Source organism: Alnus glutinosa, chromosome 11 (genome assembly GCF_958979055.1).
Source record: "Alnus glutinosa chromosome 11, dhAlnGlut1.1, whole genome shotgun sequence".
Taxonomy (NCBI): domain Eukaryota; kingdom Viridiplantae; phylum Streptophyta; class Magnoliopsida; order Fagales; family Betulaceae; genus Alnus; species Alnus glutinosa.
In genome coordinates this window covers 245,723-273,354 of record NC_084896.1, presented here as the reverse complement: position 1 = coordinate 273,354, position 27,632 = coordinate 245,723, and the positions used below count along the sequence as shown (strand labels likewise).

At 35.4% G+C, this 27,632-nt stretch overlaps 2 protein-coding genes across 3 annotated transcripts; one reads left to right on the top strand and one right to left on the bottom strand.

Moving 5' to 3' along the window:
* Positions 1–3,312: 3,312 nt before the first annotated feature.
* LOC133882889 (uncharacterized) lies at positions 3,313–16,276 on the bottom strand. 2 transcript variants are annotated; one of them, XM_062322120.1, is made up of 8 exons: positions 16,112–16,276; positions 15,706–15,871; positions 15,522–15,580; positions 13,537–13,655; positions 12,495–12,732; positions 11,359–11,482; positions 10,044–10,167; positions 3,313–3,645 (listed from the first exon to the last, which is right to left on the bottom strand). In XM_062322120.1, exons 1-7 carry the CDS (start codon positions 16,169–16,171, stop codon positions 10,088–10,090), a joined length of 846 nt encoding a protein of 281 aa, XP_062178104.1. In that variant the 5' UTR covers positions 16,172–16,276; the 3' UTR covers positions 3,313–3,645; positions 10,044–10,087. The 2 variants fall into 2 exon arrangements, with proteins under 2 accessions (XP_062178104.1, XP_062178103.1); XM_062322119.1 differs by lacking the exon at positions 3,313–3,645 and having other exon boundaries at positions 9,920–10,167.
* On the top strand, positions 5,357–8,828 carry LOC133882544 (pre-mRNA-splicing factor ATP-dependent RNA helicase DEAH1-like). Its single transcript, XM_062321741.1, has one exon. The coding sequence runs from the start codon at positions 5,602–5,604 to the stop codon at positions 8,491–8,493; it is 2,892 nt and encodes a 963-aa protein (XP_062177725.1). The 5' UTR covers positions 5,357–5,601; the 3' UTR covers positions 8,494–8,828.
* Positions 16,277–27,632: the final 11,356 nt, after the last annotated feature.

Below are 27,632 nucleotides of genomic sequence, written 5' to 3'. Positions count from 1 at the left end.
CACATTCTGTGTAGTACACAAAGGGTGCAAATTAAATAGTATTTAATAGTTTGAAGGAAATGGGTGGAAAATATGTTAACTCTAAATAATATGTGATTATTGTGTTTAGATCTCGGAAATCTCCCATAATTATAATTAACTGATCTGAGAAAAAGGATGTCTCCTCCTCTAAACATGAATCATATGTAAATTTATAATATTATGGTGCGGTGCCCCCACCATTTCTCGTATATATTTATAAAAGTGATCATTTATCACCAACGTTTTAAATACTTGCAAGGCAGGAGGCAGTGTTTGACTGTTTGATCGCAAGAGAACAGGGGATTGACTGGTTTATTATGGGAGTTTTGACTTTTGAAGACACAGAATTAAGACGAATACATTATACATTGCATGGGGTTTGGTTTGAACTTAAATTTTCTTTTCTTTTTCTTTTTTTAATAAATTTGAACTTTGAATTGTTGGTATATAAATGTACAATCGGTTGCGGTTATTATCAACAGCCGATTATCTAATTATTAAAAACCGGTTATTAACCGAATAATCCATTTTCATACATTTTTAAATTTTTTTTTTTTAGGTTTTTTTTTTAATCTAATATCCGACCGTTCAATATTCAATGTTAAATAGTAAATACTACTGAACGTTCATAATTTCATTTACCATTCACCATTCACCATTCATTTGTCTCAATGAACTCACAATCAAATCCATAGATTAAATAAAATAATTGCAAAGAAAATCAAACAAACAAATTTTATAAAATATAGTGACAATTGTATTGTAATTAAAATACGATGACAATTCAAAAAAATATATCAAACCTTCATATTAAAAAACATACGATGATTAATTCCTTGAATTTAAAGGTTGAGTTTGAGACTCATCCACAATGAATATAATTATTTCTTATATATATATATATATACCGGTTACCAGTTACTCGGTTATTAACTAGTTTCTTAAAACCCTATAACCGGTAACTGCAATCGGAGTACCTGGTTATCCAGTTGCAGTTATTTTCAATTTTTTGATTAGCGGTTATTTAATAGTTAATAACCGCCTTACTTGTACACATCTACTATGTACAAAAAGAAATAAAGAACGACGACACTTCTTGTATATGCACATTTTATTAAATTTAATTTCCTTTGCCCCACAAAAAAAAAGTACGTACTTGCGGGGCACACACCATACATTATCTAGATCAGCATGACTAGTTGGTGACAAAGGCCTTGGTTAAACAATAATTGTGGATCTGTAATGGCAATTGGAGTTCGAATTACTCCCATCCTCTTTTGAACCTTCCATGCGAGCAACACCTTGGCCTAAATTTCTGCTGTAAGGCTATAGTATCCTGTATAATAGTTATGTACTTATTGTGTAGGTGATAAGAAACACGAGGTGAATCTTATATGAAATTCATGTAGTACGACCCATTACATGAGACTTATCCATATCTTTGTACTCTGCCCATCATGTCTCCTGCTGTAACGGTGATGGATTTAGCCATCAATCACTTTTGAATTCTTTCTTAATATTTTAATTAATGTGGCCGCTTTTTGTTTTGTCACTTTGATTGAAGTATTCTGTTTCTGTATTATTATTATTATTATTATAATATAAGATAAGATAAGAGGATAGAACACCCCCAACATAGACCAAGCTAGCACAAATATTAAAGAACAATTTGTGTTGGATAACTCCAAAGCTCCGAATAATTAAGTAGTACACTGATCATGAATCGGCATTTCCAACAACTAGGCTTGGGAAACATATTTGAACTTTGATTGAATGCTTGGGCCAACTTACTATAAAGTGGTGCTCCCAATAAGTACAACTCCAATTTTTTTATTTTTTAGTTTTTTGGAATTTTAGAATTTATTTATTTTTATTATGGGTATTTTACAACTCCAATCATGGCTTCGCTCCTTTAGGTGTTCATCATTCCCTTCTTCATGACATGGTGAGCACTCTCTTCTATTATTGGAGGCTTGATTCGCTTGAAGGAATTTCTTTTGAAGATGCATTTGGTAGAATTTTGAATTTCAGAGAGAGATGAGAGTTTACACTATTACATAACAGTTTCTCAAAAACAACTTCCACCACCAGCCATCTGATCAGTGGGCCTCATGAAAGTGGTGGTGGTGAAAGTGATGAAGATTTGAGAGAGACTTTTTGTATTATATATAGAGCTCTCTCATAGTGACATTCTCAACATTGCAGGTCTTGATAAGTAACGGCATGGACACTTCCAGTTCTAATGAGCATCAAAATCAACCCCAAAAACGATGGCAAGGTTAATTAGCTCCTACATATGAAACTTTTTTCTTTCTTTTTCTATCATTTTTAATTTCTATTATTTTTTCTTCCTTTCTGCTATCAATCTTCCCAAAGGGAAGGACATTTTTTTTGAAATCTTAACAATGCCATATGTTAAGTATTTTAAGAATTTGGATCCTTCTTAATTTAACTTTAATTTGTAGTACTCTTCATGCATGCTTCTATTATTGGAAAGAGTGATATTAAGTAACTTCAAGTGAAATGCATTATTGTCTTTAAGTTCCGGCCACTCCAAACAAAATTTTCTAGTTTCGCCCCTAATTATATCTGCATCCATATCCGTATCCACATAATGTGGTTATTAATTTTAAGTATTCGCATTAGCATCATGTGATTACTATTTACATTCGTGCGGTTATTATCTGCTATCCGCATATGTGGTTATTAGGTTGTGAAAATACAGATGCGGTTATTAACAAAATTTGCACCCGCATCCGCAAAATGCAGCTATCACTTCTAAGTATTCACATTAGCACTGTATGATTATTATCTGCATCCATGCGGTTATCATCCACTAGGGGTGTACAAACGGTTATAACCGGCGGTTATTGGCTAAAACCGCTAACCGCCTAGCAGTTATTATATTTTACCAACCGCAACCGCTAACCACCTAGGCGGGGGCGGTTATTTTTATAACCATCGGTTAGCGGTTATTGAGTAAATAATCGGCAGTTATATAACCGCTTTTCAATTTGAGTTTTGGGCCGATTTTAAGCCCTTTTTGGGCCGGCTTTGGCCCGGTTTTGGGCACTTTTGGGCCGGTTTTAATGCAGGTTTTCAATCCAACAATTTTGCCTTTTGATACAAAATTAATAAATCTAAATACAAATCAAAAATATTTATTAAAAAAAAATACAAATCCAAAACACAAACAAATCCAAAACCAAAAAAATACAAATCCAAAAAATTAAAATAACAAATTCCAATCTATGAAATTACAGGAGTTTAACTAGTTCCATCTCCCTCTAAAAAATCCACACAAAATCAACTTCCAAATTTTTTAAAGGAAAAATCCACCCATTAATAATGAAACCAAGAATCTTCAACATCGGTCACCCAAAAATAATCAAAATCCCAAAACCTCTAACACTAACACAAAGAAAATCACCGGTTTAGAGCATGTCAAAATCCATACCAATACTTGCCAGAAGCGCAGCGCTGCTACCCACCAATGGAGATCTCTACCTCTTAGCAACAAATCTGAGGGCTCGTTCTTCGCAGTTTCTTCATCTTCTTCATGTTCTTGTCTTCGTCGAAATCTAGGAGTGAGGCAAAGATCTGGATTTGCAAGATCTATGGCCTCTGCAAGAGATGGGTTTGGAAGTGAAAGGGAGAGAAAAGCAGATATGAGAGAGAGAGAGAGAGAGAGATGGGTTGGGAGGCTGGAGAGCAAATGGCTCACTGCGATAGAGATGAAAATGTTTGAAACCCTAAGGGCCAAGGCTAAATGAATCAGACTAAACAAGTAATCATATTGTGATGTATTGAAACGACATTATTTTGGTATTTTAAATACCAAAACGACGCCAACTGCACTTGTAAACATAGTGTTATTTTATATATATATATATATATATATATATAGGCGGTTAGCTGTTATTAACCGCTTTTCACAAATCCTATAACCGCTAACCGCTCCTGCCTAGGCGGTTAGCGATTATTTATAACCGTTTTCGAAAGCAGTTATGCGGTTATACGGTTAGCGGTTATAAGCGGTTAGCTGTTACAAAGCGGTTAAAACCGCTCCGTTTGTACACCCCTATTATCCACTATCCGCATATGAGGTAATGAGCATTTTAAATTACTATCTAAATCTATATGCAAGATTAAAAAATGTGGCTATTATTATATGTAAGCTTAAATAAATTAATATTTCACTTGTTCCATAATTCATAATTATCAACCATAGAGAGTCATTGTCTCACAGAATAATCGGGATTTAGATTACCCAAATAAAAGAAAAACTGTAAGTCTAGTAAAGTATGACTTTGAGATAATAGTGAAAAGAAAAAACTTAACATAACCTAAAAGTCTTAAACTTACCAAATTCAAACGACCTCATTTTAATAAATTTAATTAAATATATAATATATATTATATATAAAGGGAATGCAGATGCGGTTAATAACCTCATCCTCATACCCTAAAACCCCTATCCGCATCCCCATATACAAGTAATGGAGTTTGATAACTGTATCTACATCCGCATGTGCAGATAGCAAATAATGGATGCGGGCAGCTATTGTCCGCCCCTACTTTCGCCCTTAGCGGTAATAAGTATTTTGAATTACTATATAAATCTATATGTAAGATTAAATAATGCTTATTACTATATACAAGCTTAAATAAATTAAGATTTTACTTTTTAAACTATTCACGATTATAAGCCATATATGGTCATTTTCTCATACAGTAATCGAGATTTGAATTACACAAAAAAAGAAAAAAAGAAAAAGAAAAAAGAAAGAGTAAATGTAGTGATGTATGATTTTGAGATGATTTAACATAACCTAAAGGTTATTAAACTTACCAAATCCAAGATGATGTTCATTTAGTGAGTTTAATTAAATATATATAATATACATTATATATAAAGGGAATGCGGATGCAAATTCGCATACTCTAAAATCATTATCATCATCCGCATATGTAGATAAAATAGTTTTTAGCATCCGCATATGCGGATAGCGAATCCAAACGGTTATTATCATCCTACATTTTCACCCATAAATGGGAACATACAACTTAATGCTAAACCACCACCTGATATGTGAATCACCGATTAATGTTTTGTATATGATCTAACTATTTAGATGATGCGATATAGTGAATATCTCACGAGAAATAGTCTTAAATGAGTGCAAGCAACAGTTGGTTAATTTCCTATTTCAATAAGCCTAAAAAATCAAAAATCAAAATCCTATTTCAACGAGGAGTACTTACTCCATTGTCGGTTAGCAAGAATCCGAATCACAAATCAAAATCCTATTTCAATAAGGAGTTACTACTCCATAGTCGGTTAGCAAGAATCCGAATCACACAAGGATTCTTGCGTGATTCACAAGAATCCAAATCCTACTGCACCTCTTATTACTTAAGAGAGCACTACTACTAAGGCCTTCACGAATCACGGCTGGCACAAAGAGCACAAGTACAACTGTCTTCTTCATGACCGATTGGCTACAGACGTGAACAGATCACTACTTTCAACCCACTGCAAATCCTCCGTAGAAATCCTCCACCCTTCTCCAAGCTGCTATGTTGGCCAGGAAGCAGAGGACTTGTGCAATTTTGGATGCTGGTGATGATGATGGCAATGGTGTTGGGGGAAACATTGATTGTAGCTCTTCCGTTGCAGATGCTCCTGAAACCAGAAAATCCCATACCCATAAAAAACGTTTCAGGAAGAAGATTGAAAGTCAAGAAGATGAAGATTATGCACGAGGGGCAGCAGCAGATAGACAGGTTAAAAGACGAACTTCTGGTGACGAAGATAATGGTTCAGAGTCGGAAGAAGAAAGGTTGCGTGACCAAAGAGAGAGGGAGCAATTGGAGCAAAATTTAAGGGAACGGGGTCGTCGGGATGCAGCAGGGACACGGAAGCTAACAGAACCAAAGTTATCACGAAGGGAGAAAGAAGAGGCAATGAGGAGATCTGGCGTTGTGGAGCAAAATGGCCTTGAAACCGTGAGAAAAGTTTCAAGACAAGAATATTTGAAGAAAAGAGAAAAGAAGAAACTGGAAGAATTAAGAGATGATATAGAAGATGAGCAATATCTATTTGATGGCGTGAAGCTTAACGAAGCGGAATATCACGAGTTAAGGTACAAGAAGGAAATATACGAGCTTGTGAAGAAGCGGTCAGAGTATGCTGGCGACAGTACAAGCGAGTACAGGATGCCGGAAGCCTATGATCAGGAAGGCGGTGTTAATCAGGAAAAGAGATTTTCCGTGGTTTTGCAGCGTTACAGGCCGGATCCAACTGCCGTGGAAAAAACGAATCCTTTTGCAGAACAAGAGGCTTGGGAGGAGCTTCAAATTGGGAAGGCCACGTCGTCGACAGTTGCTTCAAAGAATAAAAAGCAAATATCTGATCATGACTATCTGTTTGTGTTTGAGGATCAGATTGATTTTATCAAAGCATCAGTTATGGATGGAGACAATACGGATCAGTCCACTGAGTTGCTTGACAAGTCTTGGGCAAAATCAGCTTTGGAGGAGGAGGAGAGAAAAGCATTACCTATATATCCATATCGGGATGAATTGCTCAAAGCTGTTCATGATCATCAGGTTCTTGTCATCGTTGGTGAAACTGGTTCCGGGAAGACTACACAGATACCCCAGTATCTTCATGAAGCTGGATATACAAAGCGCGGAAAGGTTGGATGTACACAGCCACGAAGGGTCGCTGCTATGAGTGTGGCTGCCCGAGTTTCTCAAGAAATGGGTGTCAAACTTGGCCATGAGGTTGGTTATTCCATCCGATTTGAGGATTGCACTTCAGAAAAGACTGTCATTAAATATATGACAGATGGGATGCTGCTGAGAGAATTCCTCGGTGAGCCAGATCTGGGAAGCTACAGCGTGGTGATGGTGGATGAGGCCCACGAGAGAACTCTCTCAACTGATATTCTGTTTGGATTAGTAAAGGATATTTCTCGATTTCGTCCTGATCTTAAGTTGCTCATCTCCAGTGCAACACTCGATGCGGAGAAATTTAGTGATTATTTTGATTCAGCTCCAATCTTTAAAATTCCAGGGAGGCGATATCCTGTTGAAATACACTACACCAAAGCTCCAGAAGCTGATTACTTGGATGCCGCCATAGCTACCGTTCTTCAAATTCACGTGACACAACCTGGTGGAGATATATTGGTTTTCTTCACTGGTCAAGAAGAGATTGAAACAGCGGAAGAAATTTTGAAGCACAGGACAAGAGGCCTAGGGACAAAGATTGCTGACCTGATTGTCTGCCCGATATACGCAATCCTACCGACTGAGCTCCAAGCAAAAATATTTGAACCCACTCCTGAAGGAGCACGGAAGGTTGTTCTCGCAACAAATATAGCTGAAACCTCCTTGACTATCGACGGGATCAAATACGTAATTGATCCAGGCTTTTGTAAAATGAAATCCTATAATCCAAGGAATGGGATGGAGTCGTTGCTGGTTGCTCCTATTTCCAAAGCATCAGCTAATCAGAGGGCAGGTAGATCTGGACGAACAGGTCCTGGAAAATGCTTCCGACTATATACTGCCTACAATTATCACAAGGATTTGGAAGACAATACAGTACCAGAAATACAAAGGACCAACCTTGCAAATGTTGTCCTTACACTCAAGAGCCTTGGTATCCATGACTTGTTAAACTTTGATTTCATGGACCCGCCGCCATATGAAGCATTATTGAAAGCCCTGGAACTGCTCTTTGCACTGGGTGCATTGAATAAAGTGGGGGAGTTGACTAAAGTGGGTAGACGGATGGCGGAATTCCCCCTTGATCCCATGCTATCCAAAATGATAGTTGCTTCTGATAAGTACAAATGCTCTGATGAGATCATTTCCATTGCGGCCATGCTTTCTGTTGGGAACTACTCCATCTTTTATCGTCCAAAGGATAAACAAGTTCATGCCGACAACGCGCGGATGAATTTTCATACGGGAAATGTTGGAGACCACATTGCATTGCTAAAGGTCTACAGTTCATGGAAGGAGACAAATTACTCAACACAATGGTGTTATGAAAATTACATACAGGTTAGGAGTATGAAGCGTGCGAGAGATGTGCGAGATCAGCTTGAAGGGCTCTTGGAAAGGGTTGAAATTGATCTAACCTCAGATCCCAGTGACATGGACACTATAAAAAAAGCTATAACATCTGGTTTTTTCCCACATTGTGCAAGGCTGCAAAATAATGGATCTTATCGGACCCTCAAACATCCACAGACTGTTCACATACACCCCGGCTCAGGGCTGGCACAGCTCCTTCCGAGATGGGTTTTATACAATGAGTTGGCACTCACGACCAAGGAATATATGAGACAGGTAACACAAGTAAAGCCTGAATGGTTGGTGGAAATAGCCCCACACTATTACCAGCTTAAGGATGTTGAAGACTCTACTCTCTCTCTCGGTGTCCGTTGTACTTAGATACATTTTATTGGATTGAAATTTAATATGGTGTTTATGATGCATCCATGCGCTAGTCTGATGGGTTTTACATGGAAGTTTTCCTTGTAGGTAGGCGTAGAACCATCCATATCTATTTTAATTGTCTGATTTAACCGGATCTAGTAAGCTTAGGACTGTATTCGAGCTGAGTCAAGTATTGAATGTTCAAGCTCAACTCATTTAATTTTATTTCGAACGCGAGTCGAGCTCGATCTTATCACGAGCTGTTCAATTAACTTATTCATTTCTTATATAAAGTAAATATCATGATTGTTTATATTTTCATAAATCCATACTAATCATTAATTAATTAATTAAGTCTTGTTCAAATTTTATCATCTGAGTTCATTAAATAAATTAACTTAAATCTTAAATAATATAATCTCGAGTTTATATGTATGTATATAAATTTATTATGCACATACACAAATTACATGTGCACACAAACGCATATAACCACACATACTCACAGACACACTTATGTACACACAAATCTATAAAATTAAACTCACAACAATAATTCAAGCTATATCTATCATATTAGGAAGATGATTCATTTTTACTTAAGATGTTCTTCTTACAAAATTAAAATAATACTAAGAAAAAATTGTAAAAATGAAGTTATGCAAGTTTATACAAGCTTATCCGAGTCGAGCCGAGTTTATACGAGTATGTCTCGTTTAATATTCGAACATATTATTGTGTTCACAAATGACTCATTTATTATTCAAACCGAGACCGAATTGAGTTTAACCGAACCGAGCCGAGTTCACGAGCGGCTGAGCTCATCTTACACCCCTAAGTAAGCTATTTGGACTTCATTTGACTTTTGTATTATACTAATCCTATCTGTCGTTCGAAAGCAAAACTTATCTATACTAACTAGTCAAGAAATATAAATACACTTCAAGAATGACACTGATTGGGATAAGCTATGTACCTTTACTGAATACTAATGTGAAGATAGATAGCCTCTGTGTCGAAGTGATAGTTTCCTGAGTTATTAAAAATTTATGTGCCTTTCTTAATATGCGTGTAATGCTTAAAATTTTGGTAATTATTCGAGATTTTTGGCATGCAAACTTCTATCTTTTTGTTTTTGTACCCCTTCCAATAAATTTTTTTTTTTTAACCCTTCCAATCTAGAGCCACTTTGTGTACTAGCCTCTATCGGGTAAAACCTCGGACCCGTGCAAAGCGTCATCTTCACACGGATTGGATAAAACCTAGATCAACAGAATTGAACCTTATAACTAGTTATTTCTGTTTAAATTAATTTTTTGAGTTCCACATTTCTCATTTTTTATGCACAGTAATTTTCATAAGAAACCTGGACATTGTCTTTTAACTGACAGATGCATATAGTTTCTTTACAACTGTGCTGCGAAAAGAGAAGAGGGAGAAGTGAGAACAAAACGAAAATCACAAAATTTTATAACTGCTCATCCATTGCTACCATAATAAGTTACTGTTTACCCTTGCATATAACTCAAACCTTAAGGAAAGAAGAATGGAGATTTACGAAGCACCTCATTCTTGCAAATCCAATCTCAGGTCATCAGCGCAATTCAGCCTAAAACATGTCTATATCTGGGGGTGGTCCATACACAGTCTTCCACGAAAATGGAATGAGCCATTTACCACCTTCATCGCCTAAACAAATCCAATGGCACAAAGATCACAAATTACTATGATTGCATGACTACCAAAGTCCATTGTCATCTAATCAGAAAAAAATAAAAAAAATAAATAAATAAATAAATAAATAAAGTAGAAGCAACCAAAATACAAAAAAAAGGGCTCTTCCTAAAATACTCAAAACTATTAGATAATCATGTCCGAATTTACAAAATTCCCAATGACAAATGTTAAACATCTAAGGAATATTCATATGCAACTTTAAATAATGAAGTTACTGTGATAACAAAATTCAATCTAGGCATAAAATCTGGAGTACAGTGAAAATGAGGAAGCCAAATTTAATGAAATGAATTCCAGAGATTCTGGAACAACATTATAAAACTAACATACAAAAAACAAATTTGAGTATAATGCTATAATCGTAAAAATTTCAAGCACATATCAGCATCCTATAACAATTCACAATGACAGAGAAATCACTGCATGTATGCACCAGAAGAAAAACTACAAAAAAGATACAAGAATGAATATACATCTCGTTTTTTATTTTGTTTTTTCTTGTAAAATTATTCTCAACTAACAAATGCAGTATTGGAAAAAATTTAAAGATTTCCAAGCCATCAAAACAAATTTTCAGAATTAACCTGTTGAACGCTTACCCATTGGAAACACCAATCAGCCAGAAAATATCTCCACATGAAACAAACAAAGCCTCATAAGGAGTGAAAATCATAAAGATAAACTGAATTAATAGGAAGGGCATTCCAGCCTAAAGATAAAAATTGTGATGTGGAAAAGAATCCATGGTAAATATTTGGGTAAAGAAGGTTATGCATTAAACAGCTTAAACTTCCAAAGACCTTGCAATTTCAGTTATAAGGCTACACTGTTGGCCAGTGAATGGTGGAGGTGGAGGTGGAGGTGGCAGAGGGTTTGCCCCATGTAGATGGCATCCCCCAGCTTCAAGTTGCTTTAAAGCATGTGCTGGTCTTAACATCCATAAGAAGCAAAATATATGCCCTAACTTATTATAATTGATAGTTACAAAAAGAGCACTACTACGGTAACAACAACAAAGCTCAAAATCGGGATATCAAAATATCTGACCGTAGCCATATGGCTATGAGGCAATGATTAGATTTCCAGCTCGATCAGATTTTCACTCACACAAAGGCCTTATATAATGGCGGTGGAGAAACATACCATGGAAATTACTGGGACTTAGCCCCAGAAGTTTGCTCGCTGCCTCAGCCAAATGGAAAGCATCCGGTATGTTGTCCCCTTCTGAGCAGTAGCAAAATAAGCAGGTGACCTTCAAACCTTTGGCCTGATCAACAAACCAAAACCTTTTTTAAGTCAAACTTGCCTTGGTCTGCAAAACTGAACAGCTGGCATACAAATTAACACAATTTAATTACGATTCTCTCCCCTATGGATGCTATGAGAGAGAGTAGTCTACAATTTATGGACTCAAGAGCTCGAAACAGATGAGATGTCAGGCATGATAGATCACCTTGATCTAGGAGCAAGGATAATGCTATATCATAGTCTGACGTAGTAACATTTTTAAGGACTCAGCCAAAGTGTTCGAAACAGATATGAGATGTCAGACATGACAGATCACCTTGATCTAGAAGCAAGGATAATGCTATATTACAGTCCGATTATATCATCTGCTGTGGTACACATAAACATGTATGTGTTTTGTGGTGTGTTTGCTTGAGATGCCAGATGACAAGCTTACAGAGAATAGAACAATGACGTAGTAACTTTTTTTATCCTACCTTCAACAGGTTTTGTAGTCATATAAGAAAAAACGCTCCAAAAGCTTCACCGTACTTTTCAGTTCGGCACGCCTACTTCTATTCGGCCAGTTAGCAAACTACTTTATTGGAAAGCATGAACTCTAGTGGAATAAAAACTGCTAGTTGATGCAGGTCTTGTCCCAACTGTTCTATTCCACCAATAATGTGTGTGTGTGTGTGTGTGTGTGAGAGAGAGAGAGAGAGAGAGAGAGAGGCCCCACATATCATGTAAGTCATAACCATGAGAGTTGTCATAGAAAATATGGTATAGAGAAATAACTCCACATAAGCAGCCCAGAAATTAGAAGCAAAAACTGAAAGGGAGAAGTAGGTGGTCACTAATGAAGTTACAAATAATTAGATGGATAAAACTAATAACCTAAGACATAGAACAGCTTCAGTTCGCTGCATGGTATAGATGAACGACCATAAACCATAACATGCGAATCTCTTTTTTTTTTCCTTTTTCAGGACAAAGATGTAATTTTTGCACAAAACATTTATCATCATAATCGTACTTGAACAACACAATACCTTAAAACAAGAAAAAAGTGCAGCAAAGGGCAAGCTTGGATAGTAATCTTCTTCTTCTAGTTCATCTTCAAAAGGCAGAGTTTCTTCATGCGTGGCATTTCTTTCAGCTAAATTGCTGAGATATTTCCAACCCCTCTGGGTAGGGTTGTATTCCTGCAGTCTTTTCCACCCAAGTCCCTCACAGTAATCATCTGTTCCATCAGTATTGGTGCTAGACAAGTAGTATGTCTGCAAACCACTGATGTGATGAAGGATAAATAACATTGCAAAAGAAATGGCACAGGCAACTGCAAACAGTGAGTGTTACATGGATGCATAGACAACCACCCAGACAACCAAGTTTAAAAGTAACTCAATCAACTTGTTACAAAGAAGGCATTTTGTTTCACGTGAGTTTCAGTCATGTCTTAGTCCCACACTTTTTGATAGATTCCTACAGTACAAAATTTTATGCTTAGACATTTATTCTTTTTTTTTTATGCTCTTACTCAAGCTAGTGAGAGAGAGAGAGAGACAGAGATTGAACTACACAAGATTTCCTTTCTTTTTTTAATGATTAAAAGAAAGATATCAGGTCACTAATTTTAATGGTTGAAAAAGGACCACAAATAAAACAGGTTGTGTGCCTATCCTTTTGTTTTTATTTATAAGTAGAAAACAATGGGTGCACACGAGGACTTCTCAAGAGGTCACCCATTCTAGTACTACTCTTGCTTAAGCACACTCATCTGTGGAGTTTTGATGGGAACCGGTGCGTTAGTGCTGGTACAACCAATAGTTACATGGAAAGAAATCATATCACTAATTTTATTGGTGAAATAAGAGCCCAAAGAAAACCAGTCCTGTGTGCCTATTGTAGAAATCCAAAAGCCCATCCATAGTACTTAGCAACTTCAAAGACTATGCGGTCAGTTGAACATTTGTCTTGGAATCCTAAGTTGCCTTGGTACAGGTGACTAAACACGATATTCCAACCAGTGGAGAATCCATACCTTCAAAAAATAACCGAAAACTAACTAAAAGCATAATTATTGATCTATACCTTGACATATCAATATTTCGCAACCTCCCAAAGTCTAAGCTAGACAGCACAACGACATGCTTCTTCCCACTAGCAGCAGCAAAATCAGCCAAGTTTTTAGCAAATTCAACCATCATCCCCTGCTTGAATGATCATTCAAATACTTCAGAATTTTCCTTTCAGGATTGTGAATTAGTAGTACTAACAGGACATAGAAGAACCAAGAGCACAGCCAAGGAAAATTATCAAGCAAGAAGAATAAACCTGTTTTCCAACTTTCCCTATTTATTGCACTCACTACAAACAATATATAGGAAAGCAAATATATTGAGAGGCATGAGGAATGTCAAACAGGATAGTGATATGCAAACATATAATGAGATCCAATGCTTCTCTCCCAAGTCCAGAGGATGCAGATGACTCAGACCAGAGAGACAAACCGGATGGCTTTAGAATGCAAATAGATTGATGCGGGTTGATGTAACTTTTAGTTAACTAAGAATCTAAGACACACAACACAAAACAACTTGATCACATGCAGCAGATTCATGCTGATTCATTTGGAATCTCTTTGCTTTTTGACAAATGCAAAATCTTACTCTTCTAGTAGCAGCAGAGATCATCCTTATAGGGTAAGAACCAGTTTCGTTTCTTCTCTTACTCGGAACACTGCCATCATGGATAATGACTCTTTGCTTCTTGTTTTTATATTTTTGGTTTTGATTTGGATTTGCTTGCTCAATGTATAGGATCAGGAAGAAAATTACTCTTATGACAATGCATGTCACCTATCAGATAAACTGTAAACCTCATACATGACATTTTAGTTGGTTTGTTGTGCAATGTTTTTTCATGTCCTAACCATCTATTTTATAGATTTATTGTGTATGCAAATGGATGGTCATGACTCATGATTAATTATCAAGTTGAATTCGAATTAGTCCAGCAGTAACACAGGGAGGAATGGAAACATAGTTCATATACAGTTTAAGAGCACATTGAGGCTTGAGCAAATCGAAAGCCTAATTCTGTATGTGACAACGATAGATTTTGATAGATTTCTTTAGCATGTAACCAATGTCTTTGTTTGAAGTTCGATGCAGCCATTGTTTAGTCTTGTTCTTTTCTTTATTGAGGCTTGATTTAAGATTTTCCATTTCTCTAGATTGGCCCTTTCCAAGTTTCACACATGGAAGCAAGAAAAGTTAAAGTTAGAGTGCAGCTAAACATGCATGGGATTGTTACTATTGTATCAGCCTCAGTAAGTGTAATTTTAACAACTGGTACACTGAACATATTTAGCATGAGACCTCCTTTGTGATGCTTATTTGACTTCAGCAAAGATGGAGGTGGAATCCAATCATATGGATGCTTATTTGACTTCAGCAAATAGCCACGAGTCCACAAATTAAATTATTCTCTTTTGCAGGTCATTAATGAATGCAATAAAGTAGAGCAATGGTTGCAAGAGAAAATCCAACAGCAGAATTCTTTGCCTAAAAATACTGATCCGGTACTATGGTCGAATGAAATCAAGAAAAAGACAGAGGCTCTGGACATGTACTGTTCTAGTCCACTATTAATCTTAACTTTACTAACCCATGATTTAAAGAATCTTACATGGACAAGTATATTGTGGAACTGGCTAATCTTTCCTCGTTTCATTTACAATGTTTCATTTGTTTTCTTACATTTTATTGCTCTTTCATTTTTTTTCACCCTAAACCTGATGGGGTTCCGTTTATTGCAAGAAATGGGCAAAGCATTAGGTGCTCATCAATCAGTCCTAAAAGGCGAGCAATATTGCTCAAGAAAATGAATTGTTTAATTGTTGCAAGATAGACACATTCTCAACAGGCTTCATATCTAAAGACCTCATTCAACTCCTAACATCATCATAGACCTTCTACATTGTTGCATCAAACTAATTCAAGAAAAACAGAGATAAAATAAATAAATAAATAAGCAGTGAACAAAAAGAAAAAGAGTTAAGCTAGAGTCTTGACCTTAACAACTGGGGACCTTTGTTGGAGAAGAGTCAACCCAATAGGCAACGAATCATACGCTGAGAAACCATAGTGAAAAAAGGTTACATAATCCTTACTCACAAGTAATATTAATAAGCCATCGCATTTTTATTTATTTATTTTGAGAGCAAAAAGTTTACGATGAGCAAGGGGGCAAAAGTACCTTCTAGAGGAAGAGCGAGCTCGCCCTGAGGAAGCTGCCCGAACGCGTCGTTTCCTACACAGGGAAGAACGTGAGGATCGTCCAAGTACCCAATTCTCTCCGCTCTCGTTGACGATACTATAAGATCTACTGCCAGCTGCCCCACGTTTCCAATCGATAGCGCAGGCTTCACCAAATAAATGCACAAATAAATAATAGAGCAAAACGAAATTCGTAGTGATTGTAATCCTCCGTTCGGTTGCCGAGAAAACAAAGCAAGAGAAAAGAAAACGGAACTTAATTTTCATTTCTTTTCTTTTCCTACATTTTCTTGGCAACCAAACGGAGCTCAAGTTTCCCCGAGAACTCACTTTAAACTAAGCAAATTATATTATACGAAGAAAAACCCTAATAATAAAAAACGAACCAGGACTAGAGTAGAGCACTCCTCGTGAAGGTGCTTGCCCTCTTCAACAATGAATTCCATTTTAGAGCGTAAAACAGGTAGTAAAGAAAGAGATATGGGAATCGCTCTTCACCGGTCGGGTGCCTTAAGGCATTAGCTGACCAGTTCTTGAGCTTGGAGACGAAGCTATGGTTTTGGACCTTAAGCAAATATAACATTTTAGGCTTCAGCTTCTGTCGCTTGGGCCTTCAACTGGGAAGCAAACTATAATTTGGGCTGCTCCGGACCTGAGTACTATTTTGGCCCAAAAGCTTTCGAGCCCAGCAAACACGCAGGAACATGAGCCCAAACAAGCTGTCGATGCATGCCTTCCATCATAGCCTGATGGGCCGTAATGTACCAATAAAAGAGTTTAGGCAGAGCTCAGCATGGGAAAAATAACGGAAAATAATGTCTCAATTATGCTCCGTTTGATTCGGCGTAAAATGATTTCTGGAAAATAATTTCGGCATTTTCCTGTGTTTGGTTGGGGCGAAAATAATGGTTAACGAAAATCATTTTCGGTTTGACCGTAAAAGCTTCTTTAATTTTCGGAAAACGATTTACAATTTTTAATGCTCCGTTTGTTTCGACGTAAAATGATTTCCGTCGTAAAATAATTTCGACGAAATCATTTTAAGAAAAAATGATTTTCTCGAAAATATTTTTCGGTATTTGGTTCGCACGAAAAAATTACGAAATGCAAAAATAAGAGTTTGGTAATTGTCGCCGGAATCCGGTAACGTCCGGTTGCCGTTGCCGGATTCCAGCGAGAAAGTTTGACCGGATCCGGCCGGATTAATGGCCGGATCCGTCCAGATCCGGGCGGATCTCGGCAGTTTTGGCCAGATCCGGCTGGATCCGTCAAGATCCGGCCGAATCCCGGTCGTTTTGGCCAGATCCGACCTGCTTGGCCGGAATCCGGCGATATCCCGGCCGGAATTTGGTCTGCTGGTGCCGAATTCCAGTAACGGCAGAATTCCTGCCGCCTGATTCCTGCACCGGCAGAATTCCGGTGGCCTGATTCCGGCGCCGGCAGGTTTCCGACGACTGGATGTTGTCAGACTCTGGCGCCGACTGGATCCCGATGATCGACAATTGCTAAATTTTAATGATCATATATCAAACATGCGTGTAAGGACGAAGAGCTTAATTTCGGAAAACGATTTACGGTTTTAAAAATTGTAAATCGTTTTCCGAAAATTAAAGAAGCTTTTACGGTCAAACCGAAAATGATTTTCGTTGACTGTTATTTTCACTCCAACCAAACACCGGAAAATACCGAAATCATTTTACGCCGAAACAAACGGAGCATTAGTTTCAAACAGAAGCTCATTATCATTTGCTGCAAGTAATATATCATCCTCATAAAGCACAAGAAAAATATATATGCTCCTTCTGACCTTGAAGCTTGTTTAAGCCAATAAATCGACATTTTAAGCTTACGCACCATATATCTTTTACCATTCACCTAAAAACCGTCCAATTGCTCCATATACACATTTTCGGATAGATGCCCATTTAAATTTTTTTGTCCACTTTCATCATACTTCCTATAATACTCACCACATCTATCTGATCTTACAGCTTTAGCATTCTTATCTCTCCAAATTTCAACAGTAGCCTTAAAACTTTAAATCTTCTAAAGATTCATACTTTTCACGAATAACCTCAAAATAACCATAACGTGAATAATCATCAATAAATGTGATGAAGTACCTATAGTTTTCCAAAACAGCAGGAATAATGGGTCCACATATATCAATGTGTATCATTTCTATGACATTCTCACTTCTCTCATCCTTCTGTCTTCTAGATTTAGAAGCTATATTCCCTTTAACACAATCAACATAAGTATCAAAATTAGAAAAATCTAAATTAACAAGAATACCATATTTAATCAACCTTTCAATTCTTGGCCTAGAAATATGATCAAAATGTCTGTGCCACAACATAGAGGAAGTCTCAATGTTTCTACTACACTTGGAAACAACCACAACATTCACAAAAGAAGCACTATAAGAGAAATGAGATAAAGACTGCATCAAGTCAATCATGTATAAACCATCACACAATGTGCTAGAACCAACCACAACAGAATTATGAAATAAATTATAACTATTCCATTTCCAATCTAAAAAAAAATAAAAAATAAAAATCAACATTTGCCCAAAATAGAAATAGAAATAAGGCTCATTCTAAATCCAAAAAATGCCCAGAGGCCAAAACAAGCTTTGCGATGCCAATGTATTCAACTTCAACCTCCACACCGTTTCCATGTTCACCTTCAACTGCTCATTACTCGGTTTTTTGGTGCTTTGTAATTCATTTCGTCTCTAACCAAGCCGTATATTTATTGCAATTTGTCTTATTGTCATATTGTGCCCATATACATGACAAAAATTACATTTTCCTTTGAATTCTTCTATCTTAGGCTCCAAATAGACATCTACGCCAGTTTGTTGAGAGAACTTTCTGAATTTTCTTACTTTATATGTCTCGTTGCCACTGTTATCCCCCTTATAAAATTTTCTCTTAAAATGTTCACTATCTTTTGACATTATAAAACAGCATGAGACTTTCCACTTTTCATCACTTATTTTTCTTTTGTGACTATATCAGTCATTTCACTCAAGCTCCATTCATCTCTCTAAGCATTGTAGGTGGTCTTGAGGGCATCAAATTGAGATGGTAAGGACTCAAGCACTTGCCATACAAGAAAACTATATGTTAACTCAACCTTCATTTGCTTCAACTTGTTGAAGAAATTAGTAAGCTTCATAATATGCTCACGAACTCCACTAACACAATCATAAGTGGTGGTGGTAAGCAATTTCATGAAAGTTTCCTTCTCTACGTTATCAAACTTAGTGAACTTATCCCCAACAGCAGCAAAAAAAAAAAAAAAAAAAAATTCTCAGTAAGTTCAGCAGGTGCCTCAACCCTCAAAGCCAAATCAAGATTCATGATAGCTAAATTGATAATGAGAAACACATACCAATTTTCATAATTAGTTCCCATCAGAATTTTGATGATAGATAATAGGAGAGACAAACTTTGATTTCTTAAAACTAAGACCATCACAACAAGACTTTATTAGCATGTAAAAAAAAAAAATGCCCTCATATAGTCATCATATTTTTCATGCTAGAGTCACATGCACAATAGACTCTTACGCAAATTGTTTATCTCAAAATTTTCTGCTAGAGTTCCACACACAATGAACTCATACGCATGATAAAGCAAAATAATTAAACACAACGACTTAAGATGACCCTCTATCGAGAGAATAAGACTTAGTCATCAAGTGCAGCGTATTTAATAATTTATTTACCGTCATAAACATCCTACCAAAATAATGATTTACCGATAGGGCAAATCAGCTACCCATATGGACCTTAGTAAAATTGTAGTTCACAAAATAATCACCAAAATTTATCATGATTAGTCCCACGATAGGTGAATGCGTAATTAGTGAAACAGTTAAATGATTTATCATGATTAGTCTCACGATAGGTGAGTACATAATCAATCTAAAACACTGGCTTTATACATGAGCATTATCCATATTGCACTAAAATTTCAATAAAATAAAAAACCCTAATTATTTGTCATGATAAGTCCCACGATAGGCGAGTACATAATCAATCCAAATCATGTTTTGATGTTCAATATTGCTTTATTGTAGTAAGGAATTTAAGAGTTTTGCCAACAAAACAAAATAAATAAATATATATATATATATATATAAACCAAAGTGTCCATAAAACAAGTCTATGTCATACTCATGCACCGCATATCCCATAGGCCATAACACAAAACAATATTGCAACTTTAATGTGTTGGTGAGGTATCACAGATTTAGGCCGCTTTTTTAGAGAGAAAAGTTCTTATCTTCTTGTGAGAGAAGTTTCTGTTTCTGAGTTGTTGTTCGCCGGGAAAGAGGCTTTGCCTCCCTTCCCCGGTGGTGATGCCTCCTAGCCTTCTTGGGCTATGGAGTTTTTTGTTGTAGTATTCTCTCAGCCATTTAGGCTGTGGAGCTTTGCTTCTCCGAGCCCTTACTGGACTTTGGAGTTTTGTGTTGGGTTTCTTTGTTTTTTCTTCGTCTTCTTCGCGTTTCTCTGACAGGAGGTTGATCTTGAGGCGTCCGGTGGGGAATTTTGTTATTGTTGTGTCGCCTGTGGAGCGTTTCCGAGCCTTTTTTTTTTTTTTTTTTTTTTCCAAGTTTCTTTGATGTTAGATCTACGCTCATCCATAGGCTTCTGAGAGACACGCGCCACTCAGATGGGTCCATCGGCGTGTTCTGGCTCCGTCGTTCTTTGCTGCGGCCGTGTGGGTTACTGGTGGCCGGCGCGTGGCTGTCACGCGCCAGGGTCGTCTTTTCTTTGAGCTGCGCGTGACGGTCACGCTTCGCTTCTTTTTGCCGCGCAACGGTGGTGCCCGGACTCAGGGAGGCCGATCTGTTGTTTGGTAGCTTCGGGGGAGGCGCGTGTTGTTCACGCGCCGTTTTCAGGCGATGGTAGTGTTCCTTCCGGCGACTTGGATTGATTTCTGGTAGATTTGTTTGTGTATCCCTTAGTTTCTAGGTATAGTTTGCCTATGTGTGGCTTAAATTTTATTGAAATTTTCTTTGTAATGGGAGCTTAATTGTAATTTTAGTAAAGTTTGGGATTCTACATAGGTAGCTGTTTTTTAAGCCAAATCTTTCTGGCTTAAGAGTTTGGGGGGCATGTCCATCATTGCTCAAGATGTAAGCTTTCAGAATTTATAATAACACATGCTATTAGTTAGAAAAAAAAAATATTGCAACTTTAATAAGTGTACGTAATTGACTTCAAGTTATAAAAAAATATTATCTCTTCCTTTTATGTTTCATTTATCACCACATGAGGCCAAATTTGGAAAAGAAAAAGGGAAAAAACAGAAAACTTGTACTCAAAAACCTGCACTCATTCAATAGTGTCAGTATTTGACTTCAAGTCAAAAGACACAAAAAAAAAAAAAAAAAAAAAACCTGATCTTGCAGCAATTATTCAAATTAACCCCAAGGAAGAAAAACATAGACATAGACAAAAAAAACTTGTTTCATTAGTATTCTTCCATCAAGGCCAAATTTGGAAAAAAAAAAAGGAAAAACAGAAAACTTGCACTCATTCAACAGCCAGTATTTGACTTAAAGTCAAAAGACATAAAAAATTAAAAATAAAAAATAAAAAAAATTTAAACTTTACCTGATATTACAACAATTATTCGAATTAACCCTAAGGAAGAAAAACATAGACAGACAAAAAAACTTGTTTCGTTAGTATTCTTCAATCAAGCCCAAATTTTGAAAAAGAAGAAAAACAAAACCTTCATTCATAATCATCTTTGACCAAAGAAAAGCATTTACCGATATTCATATATAGATTCTGTCGCTTTAGGAAGAAAAAAAATGCAAAGTAAAAAAAACGTTCACCGGCATACGACAGCGACGATGCACAAATCAATATTAAAAAAAAAAAAAGCGGCGCAAATGTATATAAAAATAAAAAATAAAAAAATACACAGCGGTACAAAATTTTGCTAAAAAAAAATTATCTTCAAACTATGAAGAAGAAATGCAACTTAACACAGCCATGAAGAAGAACAAATTTGCTCTGATACCAATTGTTAGAAATAATTCATACTAATGTGTCTCACTTCATAGCATGTGAATGAACAAAAATAAAAGCATACCTTCATTATTTGATGATGAGTTTTTTATCTTTGATTTTCCGGTCGTCGTACTGTTTGTAATGTGTGTGTGTGTGAAGGAGTCTAGTCTCTCAACCCTAATTTTCAGATGACCTAATGAAGTCTAATGAGCCAACTCTATTCATTTATAGGGTAAGAGTACATAGCTTTCTCAAGTACTTACACAGTTTAATCTCTCAACCCTAATTTTCAGATGACTAATGAAGTCTAATGAGCCAATTCCATTCATTTAATTTATAGGGTAAGAATACAAAACTTTCTCAAGTGCTTACACAATAGGTTAACTTATTATAGACCCAAAAAATAAAGAGCTATGCTAATCCACCAAAATGAATACATACAACAAAGTTCTGTTTGTTTAATTGTTTTAGACTCAGCTACTGTCAAAATGCAACCTTTGAGCATGTGCTTATTCTTTCAAATTGCTGCTGTAATTGCATTCGAGCTCTCAAATCGAGGTATTTTAATGTGAATTTAGTTGATTAATGGAGAAATATGAAATTTGATTATTTGGTTTTGGTTTTGTTTCTATTTACGGATTTGTTTTTTTATTTATATAATTTTTTTTTTTCATATCATTAGCGGCGGCAAGTGGTTTCAATTCTAAAGTTTTTTAACGTCGGCATAAAATACATTTAGTAGTGACATTTGTCGACGCTATTGAGAAAACATTAGCGGCGACAAAGTGCTCATTAGCGTCGCCGCTAATGAGCTTATTTTTTGTAATGATGATTTGTCACAACGCAATTTATACTGTACTTATTTTTATGAAATATAAACACATAAATTTATATAAACTGTAATGTCCCAGTCATTTTACTTTCTTGAATTTAGACCTCTTAAAGCATTCATAATAGCCTCAGTAAAATAACTAAAAATTAAGTTATTTTAGTGAGTCAATTTGGTGAAAGTGTACTTCCAAAATGGCTCTCCAGTAGTCTCACCAATTTGGTGAGTGAACAGTACTCACTACATCTATAAAAAACTATTAAAACTTTCTCTTTTTTTTTTTCTTTTTTTTTTCATGCATCACACATAATTTTTATTTTGAAAAATATTATTTAAATAGAATAGTGATAGTGGATAGCTAAAATAATGAGGTTGCTTTGAATGCTTTTTTAAAAAAGTAAATAGTTAAAATAGAAAAAATTAATTTTTAATTATTTTGACTAGTAAAATTTGATAAGATCATTCGATCATAATATTCTTCTCTATCTAATTGACTCTAACAAAATTAACCTCTCGTTTAATCATATAAAAATGTGTCCCATTTGATATGTAAATCTTTAGGAATGGCATCAATTTTAGAAACTCTGTTGCTTCTGCAAATCTCTAATGATATAGTCTACAGACACAGATGAAAAAAATTAAAAAGAAATGGAATTAATCTTAGGAGAGGACCATATATGCATGGTTCAGTTGTAGTAAGCCAGGTGCGAAAATTCTAGATTGCTGACCTAAGCCTGACTCTGATCGATCTTGGTCCATGTTCATTGGATCGCTAATGGCTCACCGGAAATATCTCACCACCGTACGGACCCACGCACCTTTTGGCTTTTGCTTAACAAGTGTCAGAAACCTGTCGGAGGCCCTTTCAAAATTTCAAATGGCACAAATGGTTAATTTCCTTTCCATTTCGAATGCTTTCTTTTTTAGAGTTTGCCGAACAAGGATGAAGATATTTTTGTGGCAAAGACTAAAGAGACCATTATCACCATTATTTTTCAATCATTAGACCTTCTCATATCCTCTCAAGATGTCGATCACTTCTAATCACATTATTGGCCACCTTATTAGCCTTCAAAGATGCATGCATATGTCTTTACAGCGCAACCAAAGTGATTGGGATAAATATGTTTTAGCTCTCCAAATTACTATTTTTTTTTCGGATGGTTCTCCAAACTACCAATGCTTAGATTTTGACCCCCCAAACTATCACTTTCTGATTTTTTAGCCTCATCCGTCCATTTATGCCGTCAATTCTAAACAGAAATCCGAAAATACCCCTCCTACACTTTGAAATTCTCACGGTTAATGAAGGGGTATTTTCGAATTTTTAACCAATTTCTATTAGAATTGACTGCATAAATAGATGGATAGGGCCAAGAAATCAGAAAGTGGTAGTTTGAGGGGCTAAAATCTAAGCATTAATAATTTGGAGGGCCATCCGGAGAAAAGCTAGTAGTTTGAGGGGCTAAAATAAATTTAACCCAAAGTGATTTTTACAGATTTTGCTTAAATTGAGGATTTGGGATATTATTAATCTTCATAAATGTAGCTTTAAGCCATTTTTTCTTTCCTTCTATTTTTTTTTATTCCTTTCCATTTCGAATTACTTCAAAATAATAAATAATTAATCTAATTATTTAATTAATACTTTAATCTTTTTGTTTAATAAGCAAAGTCTAATAAATAGAATATTTAATTAAAATTAAAATTAGGGTAAACTAGAGTTCAAACTTATAACCTCTTCTATGAATTATGATATTATGTTAAAGAGTACTGTTATATGCCATATTTTTATCTCATAATGATGACGTGTCAGTCTTAACTAATCATTTATTTGTATTTTTCAATAAGAACTAATTCAAAAGTCGGTTGGAACTATCGTATCAGAATTATAGTATAAAAATGTAATTTCTAGAATCACTTTATATTAAATCATCACTTCTCTTCAAAAAATTTTAAACAGATAAGAAAGTAAAATAAGAATTTAATTAATATTCTAATAATATTTACTTTATTGATAATTATCACTTAATTAATTAGTCAAGAGTAGATCTAGGTTTTACATCCCGGCCGGCCATCATTCATAAATATAGCAACAGCTGTACGTATCGAGCTAGGCTTGCCTCAACCGGTCAACCGTATTACCCTCTTCTCCAATTGCAATTGATACGTGTTAACATACAACACAAGTCTCTCAAGATTTGCAAAAGATTTTCGTTTCGTGGCCACATAAACGTGTTTGACGGTCACCAGACAAGTTCTAAAGTGGCATATATATATATATATTCAATTGCAATAAACAAAGAGATTCGATTGCGATTTAATATATATATATATATATATATATATATATATATATATATATATATATATATATATATATATATATATATATATATATATTTGGCGTAAAATTCTGTTTGGTGGCAGGGAAACGTGACTACTAGTGATAATTGATAATCACATATATATTCACAGTTTTTCTTGCTTATGTAATCATATTGATCTTCATCAACATTAGATTGTGTTATAAAACATATAGGGTGAGAGTTTTGTTCAACAATAAGGGGCCGGGACGTACGTGTTTGATGATTACTGATCATTAGCAACCAATTAGTCCTAAAGCTATATATATATATATATACAAATTACAAAGTTTCATTAATAAATTAATTAAGACTCTTCCTACGCTGCTTTTCTATATATTAATATGAGGAAGAATATCGTGGTTACACTTGCCCAAATTCTGCTACATAATTTACATTATTTATATATTGCATAATATCTAATTAATTTAATGTATAGATAAACTCCTGAATTGTGTCATGGGATTGTGTTTCATGATCACGGGACAACCCTCTAACCAAAACTATGGATTTAATAAGGCAATACGGCTTTTACATGTTTTTAAGGAATATATATATACCAATTTACTAATGAAAAATGTATCCAATAATTATTTTTGTTTTTTTGCTTATCTTAACGAACGAGCTCGATCTAAGTAGCTACTTTTTAAAGCTATTTGTAATAACTCAATCAAATGTCATCAATTAATTGGTTCCCCAAATTCTGGTAATTCGTTTAATTTTCTAACTTTAGTTTGAATTCCATAGTTGTAATTATTATTTTTTCTTCTTTGTCTTTGGTCAAAAGCCAAAAGGAAGTTTGGTACGTACATGCACCTTTAAATTGCAACTCCTACTTCTAAAAGGTAGAAAGATGCATCGAAATGGAGCCAAGTGTATTTGAAGATAGCTTCTAGCTTATGATAATTAATGGATGGATGAGATCAAATGATCAATCACGTAATACGTACACCTAGCTAGGCAAGCTAGCTAGTAGCTTTCAAAACGCAGCAAAAAGGAAAAACACGTCTTACATTAAATATTATTTATACTTTTATTTAAATAAATAACATTATCAATTAGTGGCCACGTACGTAGCTCTTTTAACTTACCATTTCTCGATCTGTGCCCAACGTTTGTTAATTATTTGTTGGTTGAATAAAATATAATTAATTAATTAATATATAATTGAAAAAAAGGAACTAATTAGCATAAAGTTTACGATATATATATAGAACAGCAGCAGCTGTTATTTCTCAATCTCAAATTCTCAATATGATTGGGTTGCACCAATTGAGTCAACTTTTCTATAAAGAAGTTGTTCAAATATTAATATTAAAGAAAAATAGCAGCTAGGACGAAGAAGTTTGTAAAATTAATACTTTCTTACCTACCAGCAGTTATATACATTGAATAATTCTCTATATAATTTCCTTGTTTCCCACCGAGAGATCGAATTGAAACTTTGTATTCATTAAATAAATAATAATTAAATCTAAGATATTGGTGACGCGTTGAGTATGTAATGCTTGTATCACCTCATCATCGATCTGTCCACTAAATTCACCACAAATTAATTAACTCAATAATATTATCCAACAAGATGATCGATGATCTGCATTGCAATATTTTATGGGGAAATTTTGATTATTTTCGCAAGAGTCTACATTAATTAATCGATGTCTCTCGATCTTTTTAAATTGGATATGCCATTTCACTGAGATTCGATTGAAGCAATTATATATCAAGTATACTTTATACCCAACTATTCGGAATTAAATATTACACTTCATTTTTTATTTTATTTTTTGGCTTAATTATACTACTCAGCAATCGAGCATCATCTTCTCTGTTAGATTATATTGGTCAACATACATTGTATTGTTGTATATATTCGTCTTAGCTAGCTCTCTTGTACGATTATCAGTTTTTACATAGACTAAAACTGTACATCAATGTTGGACCTTATGACCTGAAACTTGGTTTATTGACCAATCAACCCGAGTACAGTTGTGGTCATTGTCATCTCAGTGTGAAGTGATCACTTTATCGGAGTCACGGAACCTATGGAACGTAACAATAAGAAAGCCTCCGATGAAGGCGTACCACGTGGCTGACAGTTACAACATATCTACTATAAAAGGCAACAGACAACAAATAAAAAGATGACTCTCTTCGATCTCGTTCTTTTGGCCGGACAATCTCTCATCACCTGTTCCGATAAATTCTTTTGTTAAACTTTTTTTTTTGCAGGTACTTCTGATCGTCACTTCCACGTGCAATCTACTGCATGTTTTAACAAACAAAAATCTTTGTAGAGGCCAACGAATCTAACAATACATGCAATAATGTGAGGCCTATATAATCTGATAATCTCCATCAATTTGTAAAACCCTATATACCATTTAAAGCATATAACCGCCCAAAAGTTACAAATTGAAAACCAACATTAATTCTAAGTTTAGTAACCCCAAAATTCCAACTGGTGGACACCCGGCTGGATAAAGAGAGGGACCAACACAGAAGGCCGGCCAAGTGTCAGTCATGATGAAGAGCTCGACCCACATTAATTTGGCTCATATATATCCGTCATCTTAATGCTTCGTGACCTTATGGTTTGCAATCGTGTTAGCTAATAACTGGTGGTCACTAATCTAAATTGGATAACGTGGCGAAAAAGAGATAAAATTAGA

Excerpts from the sequence above, each read along its gene's own strand:
- LOC133882544 (XM_062321741.1), top strand. The coding sequence starts at position 5,602 with ATGTTGGCCAGGAAGCAGAGGACTTGTGCAATTTTGGATGCTGGTGAT.
- LOC133882889 (XM_062322120.1), bottom strand. The coding sequence starts at position 16,171 with ATGGAATTCATTGTTGAAGAGGGCAAGCACCTTCACGAGGAGTGCTCT. Across the intron at positions 15,581-15,705 it reads GCTCGCTCTTCCTCTAGAAG|CGTATGATTCGTTGCCTATT; the intron begins GTACTTTTGCCC and ends ATGGTTTCTCAG. Across the intron at positions 10,168-11,358 it reads AAGTCCCAGTAATTTCCATG|GCGATGAAGGTGGTAAATGG; the intron begins GTATGTTTCTCC and ends GGATTTGTTTAG.